General features: G+C 42.2%; 1 protein-coding gene across 1 annotated transcript in view; it reads right to left on the reverse strand.

Moving 5' to 3' along the window:
* Positions 1–25564, reverse strand: part of TBX15 (T-box transcription factor 15) — a gene marked incomplete at both ends in the record, with an annotated part of 93429 nt that extends 67865 nt beyond the window's left edge. The window contains one exon of the mRNA XM_080613073.1: positions 25363–25564. Within this exon, the coding sequence (XP_080469199.1) occupies positions 25363–25564 (202 nt within the window). The remainder of the gene's footprint in view (positions 1–25362) is intronic.
* Positions 25565–26596: the final 1032 nt, after the last annotated feature.

Consider the following 26596-nt stretch of genomic DNA (forward strand, 5'->3'; position numbering starts at 1 on the left):
ACAGAGAGAGGTATTTTTCTGCTTGCACATTTGTCATGCTTTACATCTTGCAATGTTTATGGCTTTGATGTGACTTTTTAAGGAGAAGCTTTCACTGGGCTTTGCATGGGCAAATTTGCCACATTCTCCCACTTCATGATTTCATCCAAACCATACTCCAGAAGCTCTGGTTTTAATATCCTAATGCATTTTTTTAGTTCAGAATCACAGAGAAATCAATACACAGGAAAGCAACGCCCTCAGACTATATAGAGTTCCTCTGTTAAATTACCATCTTCAAGCTCCCTTGATCAGGTCTGATTTCCTCTTTAAACTCCTTTAAAATCTCTTATGAGCCCTGGATATTACTGTAGAGCATATCCTGCTTTCAAACATGCTTTCACAACTGCTCCCAGTTTCAAGAGACTTAATAACAAGCAGCACTTCCCCCGTCTGGGCAGCAGAAATCTCTCTAGCGTGGCAGGGTGCCTTCCTTGCCTTGACTTTCAAAGAGAGAAAAAGCTCTGGGGACACCCAAAGCCTTCTGCATTGCCAAGTTACCCCGGATGGTGAGGCCCCCCTCCATATGTATGAAATAAAGCTCCTCATGGACACCCTCCTCTTGGCTGCAAGTGCTCAACGTGAGAAGAGTCCATCATGAACAGACCACGCTACCACTTGGGTTCAGGCAGTGTTTTAAACCCTGTCCTTAGTTTGATTTGGATGGTGTGCCACAGATCCACAGGCAAACAGCTGCTTTTTTGTGTAAACTGTCAGGCAAGGCCAGCAAAGGACCTATCTTAAAATACTGACACTCTCTCTTCTCTACTCTGTCAGCATCTCCATCTTGCAAGCACCTTCCACTTCAGTGGCCAGTACCTTCTTCTAATGAGTAATTTCTGGTCCCTCAAATTTGCAGTTGTGCTACAAAGGGCACAGGGCACAACAGTGCTTGGGGACCCAGAAGGGTAGAAATTTCCTATTTAAGACAGGAGAAATTCAGACTGGCTAAATTTAACTCAGTGTTAGGGCAGCAATACAGAATATGAAACACAGGAAGCAAGGAAGTTAACCAAGTGTAGTAAGAAGCATGAAAAGCTATATGAAGATTTGACATCTCCTCTGACAATAAAAGGGGGTACTTGATATTGCAACTTGCAGCATTGAATCATGTACAATGTTCCAGCTAAAAGGAATAGAATAACAGCCTTTAAGTTTAAGTGTTAGAAAAGCAACAGCTGGAAAGCCAATAGAACAGATGAACCAATTCAAATGATGCCTTTAAATGTTAAATGGTTGACCAGCTTAGGTCAACAAGTTTTATAAGCAATAAAAAATAAATAATAACACGACTCCACAATTACAAGAAGCTCCTTTGCAGACCAACAATGAAAGCTGCTTGAGATGCAATATGAGAATAGACACCATACCGCTCTTCAGGCCATCAAAAGGAAAAGGGGTGGCAGTTTTATTAGTCAAATACCTCCTTTTCATCCTAAAAGCCTGACTTTTGAAGATGGCAGATATATTCTGATCAAAGTCCTCTAAAAGGGTAACTTGAAAGAGTGTATACTCCATACTGCTCCATCCAGGGACAAGCCTCTTTCACCTTTTTTAAATGAAACTAATAATAATTTTTAATAAAATTTAGGACAAGAGAGATAATTATAGCCAGTTCATGAATCCAGTCCTTAATAGACCAAGGTGATCAGGATTTGCAGATAAGGTAACTTCAGGCTAGTAACCTTGTTAGATGCTGCTAATGTTCAAAAATTAGTAAGCTCTTAATTCAGGGATGCTGTTACTATTGTCAACCATGTGATGTATATTCAGACACTGATGTGTTCCCTGTCACTAGTAGCTTGTTAAATCCTGTTACTTTGATCTCTCTGGATGTAATCAGTCAGTATCCTCACTCCCCATGCCTAATTTTAAAAGGCTGCAATTTAAACCAAAGTATATTGATGGCAACTGGAAGGAACTCTGCTTATAACCTAGGGCAAAATAAGTATCTATAGCTTTTTCAGAGTTACCTGAAAGAAAACAGTAAGCTCACTGAGATAAGAAAACTCCGTGGGATGCTTATAAGGCAAGGATAAATGGTAAAGTTACCGGTAAAGTTACCGGTAAAGTTTTACATCTTAAAAAATTAAGAAGAAAAAGTGAAGAAAAAGGCCTGATGGAACCCTTTCAGTCTGAGATAAGCAGAAAGGTACTAACAGGTTTTGTTTAAAAATGCATAAATCCGCAAGGATTGGAAGGAGTGGATTTCCTGCAAATGTGTTCAACAGAACAGGTCTGAAAATGCATCAACTGAAACATTATAGAAGTAAAAGATGGTGGACAGACTTAAAAAAACCCACAGCTAATATGGCAGTTTCTTCAAAAGGGACAGCAAGGGACATCTGGTAACATGTTAAGAAGAGATGCTGGCTGATCTGAAAACAAAAGGTTTTATTGATTGCAAGTCAACTCTCTAAAAGCCAACAACTTTTAAAGTGCTTTAAGGACTTCTTTCCCACAGAACCACAAGAAAAATAAGAATTCTTGGATAACCCACTTAAAAGGAGGAAGTGAGTACTGTCATTAAAAGTTTGAATGCAAACAAAGCAGCAGGAACAGATGTGTTTATGACCAAATCCAATGTCTTTGACCTATTTATTAAGATCATGCAAGGAAGAAGTAGTTTCTGTTTTGGAAGAAACAAATAAACTAAAATTTTAAACCCTAGGTAGTTGCAACACTTGAAAATTCTATAGGTTGTACTTCTTGTCTCTGGATGTGGAAATGTATTTGATTCAATAACAGCGACTAGTCATGGCACTAAAAATATGATTTTGAAGATACGCTGACAAACTTGCACTTATGCTCTATAAAGATCCTATAACTCATCTGTTAGTGGATTGAATGTCTCCAAGTGGAAGACAGTTGACAAGGCCCTGCTGACAGCTGATAGCTGCTCATTTTGGCCAACAGGAATTAAGCAGAGTTCTCAAAATAAAGCAACTGGGGAACAGATCACAGATAGAACCAGTGATAACTCTATGAAAGCTTTAGCACAGAATGCCTCATAAGCAGAGATGTTCCAAACATGCAGATACTGCTCATCATATGGTTAGTCAAGATAAAAAGAAGGCTTGGGTTTCTGCATTTCCCCAAAAAAAGGTCAGATACAAAACTAGATTCAATGAGATACATCTAGATCTCAGGTTTTTTAATATGTCACAGTGTATTCATCTGGTCCAAAATATAAAATTTATTAAAAAAATTAAAAAGGACCTTTAAGAAACTGAGTAAGAACAGAGACTTCTGAGATGCTAAAAAAAAAAAAAAAAAAAAAAAAAAAAAATTTATAAACTCGCTCACATTCTTTTCCTTTTTCACTACTTGTATGTGTACCAGACAGCACTTTCAAGCCTTGAAAAGCTGTTGTCATGTGTTTCACTTGGAAACAGGCAAAACCAAACAGCTCTGTACTATGGAGGCCTCCCACCATGGGAAATATTAGAGGGCTGAAAGAGTGGCACATTATTCCAGAGCTCAGCTGAAATAAGGAACTTGGTAGAAGGATGTTTTATACATGTAGGCAAAGCCATGTTTGTTGACTGATACAGAATGAGAACGGTGTGAGGAAATTTCTGAGATGACTGCTGCATAAGAGAGAGATTAGGAACAAAAAAAAAAAACTAAGCCACCTCTTTACTTGTACTTCCTTGATATACAAAGATAAACAGGAAAAAACCTCTTTTCCCTTAATCTTTTCCAATTTACCATCTTGGTTAAAAATAAAGAATTCTTCACTCAATCTAATGTGTAGTTTTGCTTGTATTATGACAGCTGTCACCCATTTAGATTAACTTTTTTTGAGGAAGGTATCAAATCTTCTGAAAAGATCTGTGATAATAAAGTAAGAATTCCTCTCTTCAGTCAGCAATAGCAATCAGCAAGTACTGTATAAGAGCTCTCACCTGACCTTTTTGCCCTTTTGAGAAACTCACAAAGATGAACTCAAGGAAAAATTGAACAATTTCTAAAATAGATATAATATTAATGGAGAAATAGATACATCAGCATAGAGAATGAGAGGGAGAACACATAAGCTACTCATCTTCTAGGCGAGTTTCCCTCAAAACCAACTTTTAATAAAAGGTAGTTCTATCTATGTCTCTATCTCAGTAGCAATTCAGTGTATATTCTGTGGCAGTGACTTTTCCCACTGGAGAGCCTTTTGAGATGCAAATTCCTTTTCTATCATCCTGGCTTGTGCCAAGGACCCAAACATTCTGAGCAGACCTGACCAGAGCCCAAGCCCATGTAGCAGAAAGCAATATTTCCTCAGACCAGCTGGGCTGCCTGCGCCTCGCATGTAGATCACTTGGTGCAGAAGGAAGAGAGGACATCCCTTTTGATGTGAGATCCTAAGTGTTAAATGATTAAATGTGAAAGATGCCAACCCTCATCCTTGAAGCTGCCCTCTCCTTTCTTCCCTAAAGAGACAGCCTGCTAATTCTGGAATGCCTTGGAAACAGACGGGGAACCATTTCCAGAAGTTAGGCAGAAGAGGAAAAAGTGTTTGTAAATCCAGATTCTGTTCTTTACTTACACAAAAGGCAGAAATTCACCACATAGTAAGCCCAAATCATTAGCCACGATGTATTTTGTGAATATTATTGATTCCTTACTTATTGCACATATGTTATTCCCATACTACATTTCTTTATATTTCTTAACAGGCGTAATTCTTCTGTTGTGTGAATTGTATCACATTAATATTTTTGTGAATCTTGAATATCCTATTTTGCAATTCTTGAATTGTCTGTCTGGGTTTTGGTCTGGGTTTGTTGTTGGTTTTTTGTTTTTTTTTTCTCTAAACAGAAAATTGTCTTTGTTTTTTTGTTGTTTTTTTTTTTTTTCTTCTTTAATGGAAGGTAAATATCTTAGGAAGGACCTGGCCTGATGATCATGTGCCAGACAACATCTGGAGAAAATTATCAGCAGTAATGTTGCTGTAGGCAAGATGGTCTGAGAGTATGGACATGGTGAGTTTTCTAGGGAAAAGCAAAGAAAGAGGGTTCTGAAGCAAAAGGGGGAAAAAAGCTGGACAGTTGGGGAAGAGATAGTAAGAAACAAGCTGAACAGAGAGTAGCTTAAAGTAGCCAGGAATAAGCAAGAAGGAGCAGGGTTGTTGTACCCAAATAAACTTTTCATGATGGATAATTCTTCCCTATCCAGGCAGGTACGTCCTTGACAGAAAAGGTGTGTCTGGCCAGAAACCTTCTTCTGGGCATCTCATCCCAATTTGCTTCTCTGAAAAATCCCAGAGTGAGTATGATTGATCCTACAGTGTCTTAATAAACCAAGGAAGTAAAAACCACTAGATATGCAAGATCAAATTAAAGCCTCAAACCCATGTCCCAGGCTCTTGTGGATTACTGACAGGCAGTCATGGGCACACAGAAGAGGTGCAGCCCAGCCTGACCTCGTCGGTGTGGCTTGCCCTGTGCAATTCTTACTTTTATTGAACAAAGGAATTTATCTCAGGTTACACAGATAATGCCTATCTCACTGCTATTCTGCCCACTTGGCTACTGTATTTGTACTTCTGTCTTTCGGGTCAGCCTCACATAGTAACAACAAGGGAAAATTCACCCAGTTCACTGGAACTGATTTATAGCCACAAGAATGTGGGTTTTGTCTTTGTTTTCCTTTATGCTACTTCCCCTTTTCTCTACGGTAATCTTTTAAAGATTTTTGCCCCTAACGTTCTTGGACTTCATGTGCCTGATACAGCAAAGGCAGATACATCTAACTTCAAAGACCAGTCCAACTGCAGTCATGACTTGCATGGTACGGGTCTGGCCTGCTGAGCTCATGAAAGCAAAGTTTCATCTGTTTTGTGGATTGGGCTCCTGACCTGCCATAAAAATAAATGCTATCTTCTACAGTTACTAAATGGGAGACTGTTTCTTGTTACTGCTGTGGTATATGTGTCTCTTCCATATGCCTGTCATTAAAAATAATAAATTGGGTTCCCTTATCTTATGGAGATCTCTTCTTTTCCCCCTCCTGTTTTGGTCTCCTGTTCATTTCCACAGTCTTGCTGACAGACTCGCACAGTTTAGAGGGAAACAAAATGCAGCAGCCCTTTTCCCCCTGACAGTAGAAATGCTAGCAGTTCCCACCTTCATCTGATGTTCCACTTAACCAACTGCACTCTCCAAATGTGTAAGGGCAGAAGGTAAAAAATGCTGTGCAAAGCAAGAGGAAATAAAGTTTCATACAGAAATGGTATTTCCTCTCTTCTTCATCTTTGTTAAAACATCCATTTATTGTTTAATAAGCTGCCATTTTGTGTTGCTCTTCTTTTGGTTAATGCTGTATGTATTCTTCCTACACCATAAAACAAAACATTTGGATTATGTGATAGCTGCGGAAGATTTTAGAGTATTTTACTACTGAGTATTTTAGAGATTGAATGCTACCAATTAACAATGCCGCTGTTTGGAAATGCCATGTTATCAATTAGCACTAATATTTTCCAAGCAGTCACTTCATTGATATGCAGCTGATGTTAATAACAGTCTTGGTCCTCCAGACTTCATTTCTTATGGTTCCTCCAGTGAGCATTACACTTCACAGCGATTGCACCACAAGAAATAGAATTGGTTTTCTGCCTAGTTATTCACCAAGCAGTTGCGTAAAAATCAGCAAATCTCCATCTACTTTTATATGTAAACTGATTACAGTAAGTTTCTTTTTTGAAAGGATGGTAATTCACAGGTTTTGTTGCACCAGAGAAGATGTCCTTTGCCCTATCCCACCCCAGGCGCTCAAAACACCCCATTGATTTTTCACTGTTAACGTCCTTAGCAAATGAATAAGAAATAGTCCAAAGGCACTTTCTGTCTTGAGGATTTGTCCTTTTTACCCTTTTGTTATGGTTAGCTTAGTTCAGCAGTCCTAAATTCTTCTTTTGTGAAAAAGACGATTTTTAAAGCCCTTAGTTTCTCTCTGCTCAAAAAAAAAAAGCACGTTATGCTGTATTTCAGATTGCCTGCATAAAGCCTTACACTATATTTTTTTATCAAAGCAGTATGAAAATATGAAAAGCAAAGCTTCTCACGATATGTTATTGATTACTGCGATCATCTTTTTCTTTCATACTAGTCACCACAATCTTATTTACATATCAGGAATTAACCTGTCTCTGAAGTTCTGTCAAACACACAAAACTGTGATAAGAACTTGTGCAACTGAATATGATGAGAATTCATTTGATGTGTGTATGTGCTGAAATGCAATCCAGAAACATTTTTCAGCTTCTTTTGTATCACTGGCCACCTAGATCTTTTGAAAAAAGATTCGTGGACCATGTCACCACAATGGTTTTCCCTTACAAAAAAAAAAAATTGCCAAACATTTAATGTGTATTTACTACTTTAATTAGCATATCTTGTTTTCTTGCTCACAATTGTACTTGTGTTTTTAGGGTGTTTCACACTAGACCCACAAGTTCAGTCCCACTGCTATCAGATATAAGGACTGTTCCCCTTAACTGTAATCCTGCTACCATCAAGTGTAATATATGTTGAAGCTGGCTTAGTCACAATTACATGGAGAGTCATTGGAAAAGTGTATATTATCAGTGGGTTTAGCTCTCTTTATATTGAATTCATCTGCCGAGTGTCTCTTTACATTCCCTTTATGGCATTTCCATGCATTGTTCCACTCTCTCCCCAGTGTTCAGCTAGAAGGACAATGGGAAAAAGTAGTTCCACATTTCCATCTATCTATACACAAATACAGTATACCCATACATTCTTTTTCTCATTTTTTCCCCCCACCAAAAAGCTCCCAGGGCACAAAAGGAATGCTGGATCAGGACTGTCCATAGTCATGTGTTCCCTAGCATCCCACAGAGGGATGTTGTTGCTATTATTTTAACAGCAGATCTCTGCTGTTGTTGCTATTTTAATGGCAGATTTTAAAGCTTCCGCTGACATTGGTACAGACCCTGAAGCTCAGCTAGAGAAACAGAGGTGGTGAGCAGATGGTGATACAAAGGAGGAATGTTGTATCTATAAATATTCTAGTGAAATTCACATCCAGTATTCCACACAAGCAGCAACAAACTATGCTAAACTCTTACTATGGGGTTTAAATTAGTCTTATGTGGTAAATGGGCTCTTAATCTGGGTTTCCCTGCCAGGGAGATTCTAACTATCCTGTCAATACTCCACAGATGTAACTATTTAGTATCAAACCACTGAAAAAACTATAAAAGATTAATTCTGCATTAATTAGCATTGGAAAAATGTTAACATTTACCAAATAAGGGGAAACATTTCCTTCTGAGTTGTCAGGGCTTCTAAAACAGCCCAAGGGAAGGGGCAGTGGGTAAGGCACAGTGGGCTCTGGGAAAATGCTCCTGAATGGTTTGTCAGAGACAGCATTAAGGTGACGTTACAGTACATAGGTTGAATGTGAAACAACCCAAATCTCCTTCTGGAAAAATCAAGCAGATAAAATGACATTCATGAAACCCTGAAGTGCTTTAATAATGCAGTTTAATGCACTGAACTTCTCAAAACAAGAGTTAAGGCTAAGCTTTGCGTTCAGCTGATAATCTTCCACCATATTTAAGTGTACCTTAGATATCACACAATGGGTCTCACATACACATAGATTTATTTACCATTCATTGAACACTCAAATACCAGCTTAAACAAAATGACCAAAACTGATATGGCCGAAGTCTGGTTTAAGGTCAAGCAGCAGGTAAGTAGCAGGACTTGGGGCCAAGCTCTGCTTCCAATTGTCCGTACTCCTCTGCACTCACTATCAGGAAGCACTATATCCTTTAAACCAAGCTACCAAGCAAATCTGCAAGCACCTTACCTTCTGTGTGAATTTGCAGTCTCTAAAACAATAGGTTTGACATTATTTTTTGTATCTTCCAGTGCTAATTTGTCCACTAATTGCTAACAATTAGCATTTTGTAAGCTATCTCTCACCTCATCCCATAATGTGGGAAAGGGAAGAAAAGTGTTTAAAAGACCTGTGTCTTTTAAAAAGGTACAAATAATCAGTACCTTTTAGCAGCATATGCATAAGCATTATGCAGCTGCATTTGCTTCCTAAAGTGGCACTCAGATCTGAGAGTTGAAGAATGAAGCTATATGAAAGGCAAACCTTGTGTGAAAATGTGGGACATTTTTTCATCATCCTTTCATAAGCAAATTAAATAACTCTAACCTTTGAACACTGAGATATAAAATGTAGGGAGATAGATTGTCTGTCCATGTATCAAACATTTTAGCTATTTTTCTTAGGAAATTAGGATCACAGGAGGCTACCAGCTGATCAGTTATGCCTTTCCCCTTAATATTCTGGACCCACTGATCCAGATTGACTCACTGGCCGGCTTCAACCAACTTTGACAGAGGGATGGGCATCTCAAATGAATTACGTTTCTACAAATTCTGTGAAAATCGATTGGCTAAACCAATTGGCACCCTCAACTAAGAGGCTCTCTCGACTGCTTGCTCTATATCCTCATCCAGGCAGAACACCCTGAAGTAGGAGTCAGATGGAAAAAATGCTACCTTGTGCTTGGCTGGACTTGTATTGGGATGCTATGGGATATTCAGGGAAAAGTATCAGCAAACAACAGGGTACAACCATTTAGGAAGGGGCAGGAGGAATTAATGTTTCTGTGATGAGAGCATCAGGACATAAGGCAAGTCATTTGTCCAGCTGCTTGCAAGAAGTTTGTTTCTTTCATAGAAATACCCTTTAAAAGGAATCAAGAATTCAAGACCCAGAAGAAGAACAAAACTAGGCCTTTGGAGTGGGAAATGCTTATAAAATCTTTCTGAAGTGCAGTCATTCCTATTTCATTTTAGGAGATCTAAATACTAACATCTTGCCTATGCTCTGCAACTGGCTCTCAGTAAGATAGCTGCACCAGTGTGCAAGAAAAGAGAACAAGAAATACAGATGGCCTCTCTTCATAACTTTCCTACAACTGAAATCCAAAAACTGAGTAATAGCTAGCAAAGCACCTTTCCCCAACTCCGACTGATCAATGGCCAGAAAGAACAATAATTTATCCCCTAACAGACTGCTACTATTCCCATTCTTCATGTTGGGTCTGATAGGGCTTTGTGCAGTGTCTTTGCCTAGCTCCGTAAGATGACAGCAGGTTTGCAGTCTCTATGTCAACCTGATCTAGCACCAGATAAATGTAGCATGCTATAGCTAGACTAGATTTTTTCAATTATGGTCATGCAAGCCAGCATCATGCTTTAAACCTTGATAACATCTTTCAATTTTAAATGCAGTTTAACCTTTTAGGTTCAAGTAAATGTCTAAATTGCACCCAATGCATTTTCCAGCTCCCAGTTACTTCAGTGAGATTATTTTTTCTGAATAAGGACATATAAGGGATCACAGTTTCATTTTGTTTAACATTCTGTCTTGTGTTGCACCATAAAAGGTGACTTAAAAACTACTGCAGATTCTGAATGGACTTAAGTTCCATCATTAGAACTGCTAAATATGCAGAACAAGATCACGCACCAGGGAAATAAAAGCAAAGTCCCACTGGAGTTCAATAGCAAGCAACAAACGGGCTTGACAGTTTTACACTGGACGGAAAATGCAGAATGAAAATGAAGAACCTGATTCCTCACCTCACAACTACAATAATTTCAATACATGCCATTTTAATAGCGTTTTTGCTCACAACTATGTATTTATAACAGGAAAAATTGCATTCCTTTCTGAAATGTCTGTCCCTTACTAGAGTTACACACCATATCTAGTGTTTCTATAATTGAAGTATTAAAGAAATATATTTTACTCCATATTCTCTATTGTTTACTTTGTGCTATGGACAGAACTCTGTGCAGTTTCCATTTCCCCTACAATTAGGCGCTGATCCTACAAACACATAAATGTGAGCTCACCTTTCCTGCTGGGAGGGATTTTGATGGGAGTCTCACCACAAGAAAGGACATGTATATACTTTGGCAGGATCAGGGCCTCAGATAGCAAGGAGGAAGCTGGCTAACAGAAACCACCTTTGCAAACACAAAGAGGGAAAGACCCCAAGAATAAAAATTGAAGTTTTACACACTTCTTAGTGCCAGACAGGGTATTTAAAGGGAGCTGCAGGGCTTCAGAACTGAGGGGGGTAGGGGTGGGTATTTATTTTAAATCCAAGTTGAGAGTGTCCCTTTAAGGATTTATGGCATGGCATAGCCCAGGGCTTGCTTATTTTGGCCTATACTAAACTATTATTTTCTTTTGCTAAGAGATTCAGCAACTGAAAGTGCAGCTTTTTCTTATTCACAGCTGTTTGCTTCTGTACTATCACATATTTTCCCTCCAGCTTTTGCCCTTGCCTTGCCATCGGGGTGTAAATGATGCAGGAATTTCAACTGCTCTGCTTCAGTTTAGCAATCTAATCTTAGCAACCTAATCTTAGGCAAACGCTTGCAATCTGTCTTTCATTAAAAGAGTTTTTTGCACTTCTGTTTAACACAGGGAACTTTTTGAATTGCCCTTCTAAAAGAGGATTCCACCTCCACTTTTGCCTAGAGGAAAACCCTTGCTGCGTGAATATATTTCCTGGATAAATGGGAATGTTACTATTGGCGACTGGTTCTCATCAAAGACAAGCAGACAGTTCAACTCCTGAACGTTAAGTACTTGCTGCAAACTTAATGGGATAAATTGATGCATAAACCAATGCTTTTCCCATTTAAAAAGCAAAGGATTTTTTTTTGCTGCCCTATATAAGAACAGGTGTTCCATTGTAAAATGACAGTAGCTATCATCACCAAATGCCTGAAACCTTTCAGTGAGCATGATTCTCTTATTTCTAGCCATCAAATGCAACACTAGTGTCTAATAGCCGTTGCCATAACAAACACTAAGTGCAAAATAAGAACAGAAAATATTGGTATTTCTAAAATGTTTTAAATATGTTTAAATTCAGGGGTCTAGATTAAAGAAAAAAGATTAGACTACAGTCCTATTTAAAAAAAAAAAAAACAAACTCTCCAAAATACTATTAGTATAATATATACATGGACATAGTGTAAATCTGTATAGAAAGGCTTATACATACACACAACGGGGGGAAAGTATACAGCAAGCAAAATGGCATTTGAATCCAAATTCTTCGCTGTGCAATGTTAGGCAGTCACCCTTCCTGAACTAGTAAAAGCACTGGAAATTTCTTCCCTGCAAAAACTCCCCAGTTCTTAAACAAAACAAATCATAAAACATAAACAAAAATGAGAGAGAACCACATTCACTAAAAATCAGGAGTATCAGAGATTTGATTGAAGCCATTGTCACTGTTAAGCTTTTGTCACTTATACAGTGACAGGATGGGCTGGAATACTCAGCTGCTTGCTTGAGGGTAGCCTAAATTTAATTTAAGAAAATGTAACTATTAGACCTCCAGTTTCGCAAATCTCTTCTGTAAAGGGAAGATTTCACTGGCTGATTCCTGTGCTTTCCTTACTAAATCAGGATGCATTTTGAGCCAACAACTTGAATTGGAAAGCCTGTTACTTCTAATTGCTGTGCAAACTCTGCAGACTAAGCTTTCAGATTGCTCTCTGCAGTCACAAATGAGTAATGAACGATTTCTGTTCCCTTGTTTATTTTTAAAGCATACAAGAAGAAAGGGTTTTTCTCCCAACATCTTAGACAGAGGAAGAAGAAACATGTCTCAGGAATTTCTGATATTTTGTCACCAAATATTCCTTTCTAAAATGGAGATTTCACCAGTAATCCATCCTGCAGTGAAACAACACAAGACCTCTGTTCTACTTCAGAAAACTCTACTTTCTTGATTTCTTTATTATTCGATTAGGGCTTCCACTGTACTGAGATGTGTGTTCCTACTCAAATATCATCAAGCGGCCCTTTGAATTTATTATTAAACGATGTCAAACTCAGACCACAAGTAAAATAATGAAAAATCCTGGTTGAAGACCCTGTTTCCTAATGAGAGAAATACCAGGGAAGAGTTAAGAGCATTTGACCTGCTGTGCTCAAAGGAGCAAAGTCTGGCATACGAAATGAAGAGCACATCTTAGTATGTACATTGGAAAAAATTCAGCCAACCACAGTGTAAAAGGTTGGTGCGAATGTTGTCTTATTAAAGGAAGGTGACTAACCAGCAACACCTTCAAACTATTATTCTTTGTACAAGTGTAATGTCCCGAAATCCTGGATGTGGATTGACACTTCACTGTATTGCTAAACATAAGCAAAGGCTGTCACAAAAAGTCAACAAGTATGTGCAGCAACCCAAGTGCTAACAATGAATCACCTCTTGCTTCGGAAAGAAAGCTGGATAAGCATCCTGATTCACAGTAGAAGAGTCATAACGCAGATGAGTCAAAAATACTACAACTGTGAATCTGGAATAAAGAAAAAAGGATGCAGAAATAGGGAAAAAAGACTAAAAAAGAAGCACAATTATTTTTCAGGAAAAAAATACAAAATAATTATTATACACTTCATTAGATGACCATGATAATAACAAGCTTTTTCTTCCCTTCTATCTGCACAACTAACATCACCACTGTGGAAATGCAATGTGCATCTGAGATGTAATTCTTTATACTTTCATACAGGACCATAAAGCGATTTCATTAATATTCTGCAACTGTCTGAATATTCATAAATAAAATGATTGTGGGTCAGCTCACAAATAACTATTTTCTTTTGAGTACAAATAATTGTAATAAGAAACTATTACTACCTTAATTCTTTATTTCAATAAAGAATCCTTTATTTCACCCTAGCCTTAGCCAGGGTGACATTTCCAATCAATTTTGCGCTGTGCAGAAAAGCTGCCTCCCTTCTCCTTCCATCCCCAGGAAAAACAATCAAATATACAAAATAATAAGTATAAATTTTGAGCAGAAGGAGGCAGCTGAATTAGCTCTAGTAGTTGATCATAAGTCATGTTTAATTACTTTCTTAACAATAAGAAGTGTGCTATGTATAATTTAATTAGCAATTCAAAATTGCCTCTAGGTATACCTATATAATAAATAACTATGCTCATTGCAGTAATGACTAATGTGTTCTCTGAGGCACATAAATAACCTTCTGTATACTCACAATTTCAATAGTAATAATCTAAAGAACTGAAATAGCTGATTTTTATCTACAATGGAAATCAATAATGTACAGCCAATACAGCTGCATAGTAAAATAGACTTAAAACTACTCCATCTCTTGATTGGAAAAAGGCTGAAGACCCGAATCAAAGTGGAAAAAGTAGTAAATAGGATTTTAAATATTATTTTTTAAAAATCACCGTAAAAGAAAATATTTCATCTTAAAGAATCTTTACTTTTCTTCTGAGATTCCCGATTTTTTCATATCAAACCATAGAGAACAAAGACCATGGAAGAATCCTTGTTCTTTTTCGTGAAATCATCTACTTATTTGAGAGGTTTTCCCATTTTTCCCCCAGGCCTCTTATATATCTAAGCTACACAAGATGATTACATTTGTCTGGTATAATGTACTAAGTTGCCTTCAAAAACTATTTCAAACTGTGTTTCATTTCTAGGAACCATGCGATTCATTAATTGGTGGTTGGGGGTGGAAAGAAGGGTACCCAGCTGCAGGGGGAAAGTCTGAAAATAGCTCCTAAATCCTCTTTGTGCCATGAGCAGCTGGTGGGTAGGAAATGAAACCCTGAACCGCTCCCTTTCCTGTCTCATTCTCTTCTTCCCTTCCCAACAGTGATCCCACTTTCTGCCTGTTTCTCTTCCTGATTTCACCATCACTTCATCCCCAGGAGGACAATGCACACATGCAGAGCTCAACATTAAAGTGAATCTAACACAACAGTGACCCTGTCCATTCACTGGTGTGTTATGTCCCTGCCCCTGCTAAGAAAGCCCCTCAGAGCAACACAGGGCACCCAGTCCTCATCCAGGCTGAGCTACAGCACTCCTAGTTTTGATTTGTTACTCTTCTACCATTTCTTAGAACATGAATAAGTCAGGACCTACAGAAGCCCAGGAATATCCCAGACCATCGGGTGCCAAGAACACAACCAGGAGCAGGGCGCCTGACATGGCAAAAGGACAGAGGCAACAAATGCCCCAGATGCTTTTCATCCCCATTTGGGGCTGAACTGCTTTTCTGTTAAAGGCTGTAACCAGACTGGATTACTCGCTTGTGTGCCCCAGATGTACTCAGTCAAGCCTCTCTCCATTTTTTCTAAATCAATTATTCCCAAATTACCCCGGATAAATGATGCTCAGCACCTTCATGTAACTCAAGCAATTAGTCTTGAAACACTTTTAATAAACAGCCACCTCACAATTGAATCTTTCATTCCAAGAAGCAGAACAAGGGGTTGTTTTTTTCCCCTGAAGCTGCATTATATTACTATATTTTCACAAAAGCTATTAATTATTGTCCATTTCTGTAATGGCACACTGCTAGGCACTTCCACAGCCACCCTCCCTTTCCTCAGCCCAGGCGCAATTTCCTGAGTTATGGAGTAAACAGAATTACTATGTGCAGAATAAGCCAAGCAGTCTGTAACGGGGCAATGTAGGCTTTCTGCTGCTCTGTCAGCGTTGCAAGGACCTGCAGAACAGAACTGTGATGTTACAGTCTTATGTGGGTAACACTCCCAAGCATTGAAGTGAATAACGTGACTGCCTTGCCTCTAGGCAGATGGAGACTTTGCTAGAGTTGTTTGATGGTAAATGAAGACCTTTTTTTATTTGCTTCAAGGAGCCTGGCACAGGAAACCCCCAAATCCTATAATAAATCTTCTGTTTATCTTTTAAATTCTGGAGCAAAATAAAAACTATTAGGCAGCCACAGCCATGTGCTGTATTCTGTATTTTCCCAGCTTCCTACAACCTTCTGGTATTAAAAAGATTAAGTTTCCTAAAGTGAAAAAACAACTTCTCTGTTTAAAATGACAGCCTTGTTGCCTTGTACGGAGCACTGGTTTATTGTATGACACAATAAAAAAAGCAAGAGCACTTCGAAATTTCAAAGATGGGCATAATCCAGAAACCTGCGTGGAATCCAATCTGGTAGTTTTCACACTATCAGACATTTACAGCAAAACTGAAAAGCAAATGAAAACATGATCCTTCCATAGCATAAAAATGATCACCCAGGCATTAACCTCACTGTCATGATTATCTTACTCATACAGACCAACACAGAATTCCAACAGACAAAAAAGAAATTCCTGTACGTAAGTCAAAATTATCCCACTCTTGACAGCTGTGCTAAGGGGGAAGGCTGCTTTCTGACTATCAGTGTCTGTTTCAGGCATTTCAGAGCAGAAATCAAGCGAGAGGTCAAGATCTCTGTGGCGATTACGCCTTCTTAACACCACTGAAAATAAGGTCACAAAAGCTGTGCCCTTGAAAATCAGCACCATGAAGTTCTTTGAAATGCCTTTTTTTTGCCCTGAGGAAACTGCTTAAAGCACAATTAAACTACATTTGCATTTATCTGTGCAAAATGCACTCATATGCAAAGCTGAAAAAGGGATGAGAGGGCAGCACTGGGATAATATCTTCAACTAAATTATGCTTAGAAGTGTTAACAATAGCACTAAGAAACATTCAATATATGTCCTCTGGAAAGGATTCTCTGTGCAGGACCGAGGACAACCCAGTGTGGCATGTAGGTGGAAAAAAAGTCTACCTGTGCATCTCTCCATCTATTTCCAAGGTCCCTTCTTCCACTGCAAATTTAGATTTACAGAACTGATCCACCAGCATTTCAGGGATAAAACATCAAGAACTTAATTTCGAAGACTCCCTAACCTACACATTGTATGCACCATACATTTCTGAATGTTGTGTTGTGCTCTCCTTCAATTTTCTGTCCATAAACTTTCACAGAGTTAGTCAGCACTTTTGGTATCTTATTTAGGGATACTACTATCAACTGATGCAGCTTCTTACGAAGTCTACAGTGCACATTTCTTTACTCATTAAAAGCAAAACACTCTGGTGTCTTCAGTTTTCTCCTTAGTTTTGGAGCAGATTTCTGATCAGAGAGTTCTCTATTTCCTGAAGCTCCTAAAATCAGAGGCTCAGGTTTGTTAATTCATTGGTCATGGGAAAAATGTTAACGCAAGCCGAGAGTGCACCCAGTCCTTGAGTGAAGCCGAAGAACTGTAAGTCATTCATAATTCTTCTGTGTGCTCTGGCCCGCTGATTTTAAAACCATTTTTGCTGCGGCTGCATTCATATAAGTATGCTGATTATTAATATGATTTCTGTCAGGTCTTAACCAGTTGCTTAAGTACTCTTCAGAAACTGTAAATCGGTTCTTTTAGAGGCGGTCGGCAATAATTTCTTCACAAGCTCCTTTCCAAGAGCTACACATGGGGACACTGCAGAAAATGGCCATTTAACAATACTGGAAGATCTTCCCCAAAAGCAAAGCCTTAAGAGGAATGAGCAGGTGTAGATGCAGTGCAGTGAAACCATCCACTATGCAGGGGCTGAATCCTACCATTCAGGAGTTTAACTGAAATTCTTTATACATATATATATAAAGCTGAATATATACATATTTGCCATATATATATTTATATGGTGAATTGACCAAGAAAATACAGCCTTGGAGAAAATAAAACTTATTTATGAAATCCTGCTGAAATCTGGCAAATAACTTTGCTTGTTAGAAGGAAAACTGGGAAGCAGTTTTCAATATCGCAGTGCTTGGTTTCATTATTATTTAAACCCAAAACGTCTCCTTTTTGTAATTGCAAATTCATGTTGTAATTTAGTTTTTAAATATTTTTTTAGATATTTAAACAAGGAGGTTTGGGGATCCATTTTTTTAAATAGTTGTGTAACGTAAAAAAATTCAGTAGTTTGATGATGCAAAAATGAATATTTAAAGGTAGGGTAAAACCTACATTTTCTTGTTTCTCAATAAAGTGAATTAAAAAAAACCTAAAAAAAAAAAAAAAAAAACCACCAGCTTTTATTCAACTTTTATTCACTTTTTTTCTGCTCAGTCCCAAAATTAAAAACCCTCCTCTGAATTTTCCTGTTGCTTCAAATCAACTGTTGCTGGCCTAAAACACTTGCTAAGTGGAGTCTTCTCTCGAGCAGCTGTAAATTGGCATTCGCAAATATACAGCAAACACTGGACAACCCACTGTCACAGAGGATGACTTGGACAGTCTTTTCACCATCTTTACACACAGTCATATCAGTAGTTGAACTGAGAAAACATCATATGGAAATCTTGTTGTAAACAGTATTGTCACGAGTGTTTTTGCCAATTCATGGATGGATTTCCTGATTCATTGTTTTCTGATCTTGCAAAATATGCCACTAGAAGGTGTCTCCAGCATGAATATTGTTGCTAGAACTTGAATTGGCACCACATTTCCTCTCAGAGTTTTAAAATTTCCCAATCTGCTTTCAAAAATATTTTCCATTTAATCTTACTATTATACCGTGTTATCTTTCCCTAGCCCTTCTCACCAGAGCACACTACAGCTTTTACCACAAGGAATGCAATGACATTTTATTTTGAGGCAGCAGATGCTCCATGTGCAGAGCATGCAGGATTAGTAACCTCTCTAAACCAGTATTGGAAATAAGCAGAAAAAAGCTACAGCATTGTTTTTTCTGTGGAAATAAAACTGGCTCAGCATTGCTGAACAGTGTACTCTACCTGTGGAAACTCTAGTTTGAATAATAAGCCAGAAAAGCCACATCTTTCAATGCCCTGCTATGAAGAGCTGCTTGGGCAGGACGAGGCACTTGGAGCACCGGGCAGCCCACATTCATCACCTTTCCTTGTACACCCAGGTAGAAAAACTGCTCTTCCTAATGGAGTCACACAGCTACTGAACTGGCAGGTACTGACCATTTGCGTGTATACCCACCCTGCTTTTGCTGTCAGGATTTAAACATCACTTTCAACCCCATTACTGCAAAGCAATTTTATTGTTCAGGAGCGTATCAGAGAGCTAATATCTAGCATAAAGTCCTGGGATTCCATTAACAGGCACCAGCAAGCTCAACCTCTCCAGGAAACAATATTGATTTCTGAAATGTCAGGTTTAGAAGTCTTATGCTTCTTTAATTGAGCTTGATTTTACATCACCAGCATAAACTATGGACCTCAATTTGGACACTTGGAGTGGTTTAAATCACACCTGAATAGATTTTACTTGCAACAACAACTGGTGTAAATGCCATTTTGAGCCTGGTCTCAATATATTCAGAATCTCTCAAGCGCTCTTGGACTGATTTTAGCACATCTTTTGAACTAATGTAAGCTTATTAATATAGATCAGAAGGCAGGAAAAAAAAGGAAAAATTAAAACCAACCAAACAAACAAACTACACTTAGCCTTTGAAGACATAATACCGTAAGCAAAGACTCATACAGGAATCCAACTAATTAAATAGGAACAGTGATCTGTATGAACAGAGGTGATGTAAGTGGCACCCACTGTGTTATAAAACAATGCAAATGTTCTTTTCCCAAATGTAGTTCTTGGAAGACATCTTTCAACTTTTTCATCTGAAAAAAATCATCAGTTTTCCTTAGAGACAGATACAGATAAAGCAGGACACTTCTGCCTGAGGAGAGGCTAGCTGGGCTGATATTTGATATAAGCGCTCAGTCCCAGGTGGGAGGAGGCAGAAGTGATTGATGGTTTGTAAGGAATTGCTTGACTTTTGCTTGTAACAGAAGCTTTGTGGATCCTCCCAAAGTTCTTGTCAAAGGCAAGAAACGTCTTTTGAAAAGGCAGCTTTGCCCTTCCCAGCAGATGGAATAAACCTGTGTAAGAAACGCTGCAGATTTAAAATACATATAAAAGAAAGGAAGAGGTTGTTTGACAAGCTGCCCTTTTTCTAGCACTCTGCTGCTCTGTAAGGTTTGTCTGTATTATTCTATTATCTGCCCCCTTAATACAGCGTGAGCAATTTACCTCTCTGCAGGAAGAGTTTCACAAACCCAGCAGCAGGAGTTCGCCAATTCAGGAAGACACATATTACCACAGAGACAAATCCTTCTCGCTCTCTGTTTCCTCCGGCTCCAAGGTCAGAGTTGCATGAACTTGACAAAGGCAACCCCTTCCCGTGCCCCCACCGGGGTCTCCTGGCTCTCATCTGGACAGCTCCATCTGCCTCCTCTGAGTAGGGCAAGAGCGTTAGCTCTGCGGCCAGAGTACAGGGGGAGCAGAGGCATTATGAGGGTCAGATTTTCGCATTTCCTCCCATCGTATACACGAGGGAGCAATGGATCTGAGCTCGGCATCCCCTTTTTAAGAGGAAAACTGATGATCCAACAGGTGGAATGAATTCATGCAATCCCAGTCACACACACATTTGTTAGAAAGACAGCGCATCAGTAAATCCCATTCCCAAGGACTTCTGCTACAGGCAAAGCTGATGCTATCTGCCTTACACCTCGTTGTTATGGAGCGCTGCTCACCAGCAAATCCTAAGGACCGTGCAAAGAACGGTGTACACCAGTGCACCCTACCTCAGGAAAGAGACGCGAGAAAGTTTTCTGTCAGCTCTCGAAATCCTAATGCCATTCACCGAGCACTCAAACAAAAGCTGAAGTGAGAAACCATGTCTGGAACTAAATTAAGTCACTCCTTATTCACGCCTTTAGCAGCCACTGCTCAAAGAGTAGGTCTTCACCAATATAGGCATTCAGAAGCAGTGATATTAACAAACAAAAATCACGTATTACCAATCCATTTCTCCCGCTTTTACAACCCGTTCCCCCTACGGCCGTGCAGAGGGAGAGGAGGAGCAGGTACCCCGCTGCGGAGCGGGGTTGGGGTGGGCACTGCTGCGCCCTCCCGGACCGGGCACGACAACAACGAGCCGAGGTAAAAGAGATGGTTTTACTCTTCCTCAAGCCATCGGATCTTAATCTTAGAGATAAGCGTCTGTAATAAACACGATGTAGGTTTGAAAACGTGTGCCATGTTGTTTTCTCTCGTTGCAAAGCCTCGCAACAGCTCGCTAATGTAGCTTCAGAAAAACATACGGAACGAAAAACAATTCGTAATGCAATGTCTTCGCGGCTTGACAAAAACAAAACCCACTCAACATGTCTTGATTTTTTGTCTTTTGTGTTGTTTCGTTGTTTATTGCTTTGCTGTTGCCGGTTTTGTTGGGGTTTGGGGGGTTGTTTGTTTGTTTGTTCTAACAGATGCGTGCATTTTTAATATACGCAAAGAAAAATACTTGTGGGATGTGCGACAGGAAGACTGCACGGGCGAAATTCGTTTACAAATTCACCGGCGTGTTTCTTTGCGAAGAATGTGACTGTCCGAAAGCCGAGAAATCAGACGTTTTGAGCCGCACTGTTTTGCTCTGCCCACGAAGCGCCCATGCAGCGCGTCTTACCGCGTACCGACCCCGACTGCCCAAGGGGGCTGCCGTGTGGGAGAAACGCGTCTGCGGGGAGAAGTGTAGCAGAAAAAAAACATCTGAAACTTTCGAAGGGAAAGGGCTCTGCTCGGCTCTGCCCCGGTCTGTCCCTGCACCCCTGGAGTGGCAGAGGAAAGGGCCGGCGAAAGCCACCGCTGTAAACGATGATAAATAATATACATATCAAGTGAGGCAGCGCCTGGGCCCCCCGTGACCTTTCCGCTGTTCAGGTTTAATCTATAAATACCCAGAAGTCATCCGAGCCCATTGTTTTGCTGCCCTCTGAAACCAAACCGGCAAAGGGGACGGAGAGGCGACCGCCGTCGCCAGCGCCCACCTACCCTCCTCCTCCTTATCATCATCCTTGTATATATCTCAGGGGCGGGAGAGCCGAGGGCCGACAGAAGATACGGGGCGACCGGCCCCGGCAGCGGGCAGCAGCATGGAAAGGCTCCAGCGAGCCCTTCGACCATCCCTGCCCCTCCACCCGGCCGCGGCCCCAAGTGGACTGGGAAGGGAAGAGGGGCAGAAACGTTGTAATCCCGAATTCCTTTTCACAACTCCGTGATTAAAATCCACATGAGATTAAAATCCGGCTTTATTTCTCTCCCCCCTCCTCCAACCCCCCCCCCCGCCCCCCTTTTAAATGAGTCTCGTAAAACAGCACATTAACTCTGGCGGCAAGATTCATGGTTGAGACATAAATAACTTGGATGCTCGGGAGACGGTTTTTTACAAACCTGTGAGATTTATCCTCTCGCTTTTCTCACCTTTCCCCACGCTATCCCGCCCCGGGCCACGCACCACCCCCCAGCCTGCTCACCTCGCCTGAAACGGGAAGACGCGGCCGCGGTGGTGACGAGGGAATTTCTCGGGCGCTCGAGGCTATTTGGGATCGCCAATATCGTCACCGAAAGGTTTGGGCAAAGCTGGAAAACCGCACGCTAGGGGTGAGGGATTTCGCCAAAACGGGGGAACGAAGGACCACTGCCTCACACCCCACCCCCCCCCCAAGGCTGCGCTTTGTACATGCCCAGCACCGAGGGCGTGAAGTCCCAAGCCGGCTGGGAGCGGGGCCGTTCCACTGATACCCCGCAACCCTCCATGGGGAGCCGGGTGTCATCCGCGGTGTAGACGGAGAGCAAAATCCTACACGAGAAACAGCCGCGAAAAGGAGAGCGGAGCCTTACTGTTCTCTTGGAGGAGTTTGATTCCCAGCGGCGAACGGTTTCCAGCCCTTCAAACCTTCCTGAGCTGAAATTGAGGGGGTTTACGCGAAAACATCGATAAATGCGGCTAAAGCGATTTCCGTTATCACACGCAAACCAGCACCTAATTCCCCAACGCCCAGTGCAACTTTTGGGCCTCTCCGTAAGCACACCCGCACCAATAATGCCTCCAGCAGAAGGAACAGCCCCGCGTTCCTCGGGAGTAGCGACTTGGAGTTTTGAACCTTTGGGACGCTATAAAAACTCCCCCTTTTTTTTTTTTTTTTCGCTAGATGGCTGGAGATTTGGCAAGTTCAAAATACTTTAGGTGTAAAGTTTGTTCTTAATTGAGTCTTGTAAAGCTGGAATTTGGTGGCCATTATAGAGCCGCTAATCAATTTTCACCCAGCAGCAAAGGTACACCGCGGAGGATTTAGCTTTAATGAAGTGACTGAGCAAATTACAGTGGCGGACTTTATTTAAAGTCTATCAACCTCCTAAAAATGATTTCTCAAACTGTTCTTGATTTCCTTTGCTTTATGAAAAACATCACGTTTGCTTTCTAAGGTTTCAGGCATTAGCAGCCATCCTCTCCCGCTCTCCAGTCTAGCGCAGGGGGAGTTTTCTAGGTTTTTTTATTTCGAATTCGTAGAGAAGCGGGAAAATTAAACTTTCAGACCGTCCAAAATATATATCCTACTGTGGCTAAAAATTAAAGAGAGACGGTTCTTAAAAAAGACTGGTGCAAATATCTTCTCTGTTATTGGAAAACGGATTTTTATTTTCTTTTTGGTCGTTTCATTGGCGTATTTATCATTTTGAACGGGGAAGAGTCGGAAGCCGCGAGCTGTAATTTTTAGTGCTGGCTTTTTTGACCGTTCCTGTCCCCTCTCCTTGACGCCCTTTGAGAGGGAGGTCCCAGGCACCAGATTTTGCCTCCTTCTCCTTAGGCTCCGCACCTGGAACGGGTGCTGCTCTTACAAGCAAATTTGAAATGCAGCTCCTTGAGAGCAGAGTGGGGCGAGGTCTCCAGAGTTCCCGGTCCTTCCCTCCCTTCAAAAACACTCCGTAGATTTCTTTTTAGACCTCAATGTCTAATGCTTTCTCTCTTCTTTTTTTTTTTTTTTTTTTTTTTTTTTTGATTACTAGTATTAATAATAATTTTGGTTTTCTTTTGTTGCCTTTGTTTCGTTGGGTTTTTTTAGAGCTGCGCTTTGGGCAGTTGATGCTCACTGATAGCGCGGGGAACGTCACGGCAATAAAAAGAAATCAATTAAAATATTTAAAAGGTGTTTTCTTCTCCAAGTGCCACGGAGTGGACTTGATGCGAGTGGAGGAAATCTCTGCCCTTTCTCCCTCTGGGTCGCGCACAGAAATGGCTTCACCTTTGCTCCCCACTCCTCCCAATAGGAAATTAAAAAAAGAAGTAAAGAGAAATTCTCTAAACTTCGCCGTCTCCGCACGCTGTGATTGTGAGAGCGGGGCTGCTCCCTCTGTCCCGTTCCAACTCGCTGGAGAGCCGGGCTGGAGGCAGCGCGGACGCTGAGGGCAGCGCGCTTTCACCCTTCGGTGTCACTACTTTTTCGGGACCGTCGTTTTAGGCCGCAGAGAGGCGGCCTGCGGGGGACACAGGAGCGGCTCTAGGGTTTCGCTTGAGCCAAATAACGGCTCCAAGAGACCGGCTCCCTTTAAATAAAAATGAATAAACAGAAGAACGTTTAAAATTAAACATGCGAATACCACGAGGGGCGTCTAGTCCTCTCTCTCCCCAAATACGACGCAGCCAAGCAAGGGCCCGGCGCCCGGCGCTGCTCCCTACTCGCCGGTTCCCGGGGAGACCCGAACGCCTCGGAGCTCCCCTCACCCGCTGCTCACTCTCCCTCTGAGGCCCTTTACCCTGCCGGGAGCAGTGTCCCTATGACAGGGAGAGACCTCCCTCCCCGGGGCCGCTCCCCGCGCTTGCACTATTGCGGGCGCGGAGCGAAGCCGCGCCGCTGAACCCCGGTGGGCCCTATCCCGGGGCAAGGATAAGGCCCCACAGCCACTCGCTGTCGGGCTGCCGTGGAGGTCTTGGGTGTGGGCTCGCCACAGGGTGCGGGTATGTGTGCGGGAGCTGGCGCTCGCCTCGGAGTGAGGCTGATCTGGGGCTCCCGCCTTCTCCACCGAAACGTCCGGTTAGGGCAGCACGGTCTCCGCGGAGCAGACTCGAGGTGGTGGCCCGTGTGTCTGAAAGCCGCATCGAAGAGTAGAGGGTTGATCCCTCCCGCGGGAGGATGCGAGTGTCGTGCCCCACTCTTTTGCCCCCGAAGCAGACGGCTTCCGGAGAAGCTCCGGAGCAAGACGAAACGCGTGTCCCGAGACACCCGGGAAGGACAATCGCGACCGGCAGGGACGGACGGGGAGGAGAGAGAGTGAAGAAGGAAGCGAAGGGGACATGCCGTTCCGATCGTGGAGTTATGGAGGGGCGGGGGGGGGGGGGGGGGGGGGAAGAATTAATAGGAGAAATGTTCTTGTGAACCGAAAAAGGGAAAAAAACCTAAGGAATCCCCGCAAAATCCGCCTCCCCTTTCCTTCTACCCCCAGCCCCGGATGTTTCCCCGGACTCGCTGTCCGTCCTGCCCGGCGCCGCCCTCCCGGCGAGCAGCTCCCGGCAGGGCTTCGCGGCGAGCGGGGTTGGGGCAGGGGGGGTCCGAAAAGAAAGTTGTTGCACTAACCGGGGTTGAGGTCCAGGCACTGAGTCGGGTCTTCATTGTCCCCTAGCTGGCCACTGGGGCTGAGGCTTTCCATGGACAAATCCAGCCCCTTGTCCTCCCAGTCTCGCAGTTTCCTCTTTTTATTTGTCCCGATCAAGGCTTCCACCGAGAAAGCGTGCGCTCGGGAGCTGAGGGCTACCGCCGATCTTCGCCTCTCACTCATCTTATCCCTCAGCCCGGACCCTTGGGCGGACGAGCAATCAGTGGCTGGGAGCGCAGAGCTCAGGGACCAGACGTAGAGCCTCTCGCCTCTGTCTCCCCCCACCCGTCCCCAGCTGCACCCCTAGAAGAACCAGCCCTCAGTAGACTCCTGAAGGCACTACATGAGGCTGCGATACTCCGTCGGCGGAGCCGGGAGGGTGTGCTCAGCGCAGGTCCCCAGCACTTGCTCAGAGGGGCTGCAGGCTGGATTATTTTTTTCCCTCCTTCTCCCCTTTCCTTCTGTCTCTCTCTGATTGATCCAAACTTCTGGGATTTTTTTTTTTTTTTATTTTTTTTTTTTCCTGCAGGAGCCGGGCAGCCTGCGTGCGCCTGTCAAGGGGAAAAAAAAAGAGAGAGGAAAAAAAACCCTCTCCGCGGCCAATAGGAAGCAACGATCGGGAGAGACCCAAAAGCTGCGACCCAATGGGGAGGGGAGGGAGACTCGGGCTTAAGGGAGAGGAATTTTGGCCATCTGAGTCCTGGAGCACCGGCCGGGAGAATTAACTGTTTGAAGATCGGAGAGCCAGTAGGAAAGCCATAGCTCTAAATGCAGAGAGGTAACAACTCCCGCACTTCGCTCCCCGCACCCAGGGGCTGCCGGCACCTAATCCCCAGGCAAAGTACCCCCGAGGGGCTTTACCACCCGGGGGTGCGGGTCAGGGGCTGGTTTTCAAACGTCACTCATGCTATGTATTCCTTGCGCTTGCCGGCGGCAACGGTGTTTGGCCCGACAAACACAACGTGTTGGAGGGGGGAACTGCACTTCAAAGCGATGCAGGCGACGTGGGGCAGTGGGGCAGATGGACCGGACCCCTCCCTCTCCCTCCCCACCCACCCGAGGAAGGGACAGCGCCTTCTCTTTGGGAAGGGAGGATTATTTTTTGTAAATACATGTATACTATTTTTTTCCCTTTCCCTGCTCACGCTATCCTGAAACCCTCCCGCCTGAGGACGGTCTGCAGCAGCTCTCACTCTCCTTAGGGGGGGCTAGCAA

Source organism: Psittacula echo, assembly GCF_963264785.1.
Source record: "Psittacula echo genome assembly, chromosome: 3".
NCBI classification, from domain to species: domain Eukaryota; kingdom Metazoa; phylum Chordata; class Aves; order Psittaciformes; family Psittacidae; genus Psittacula; species Psittacula echo.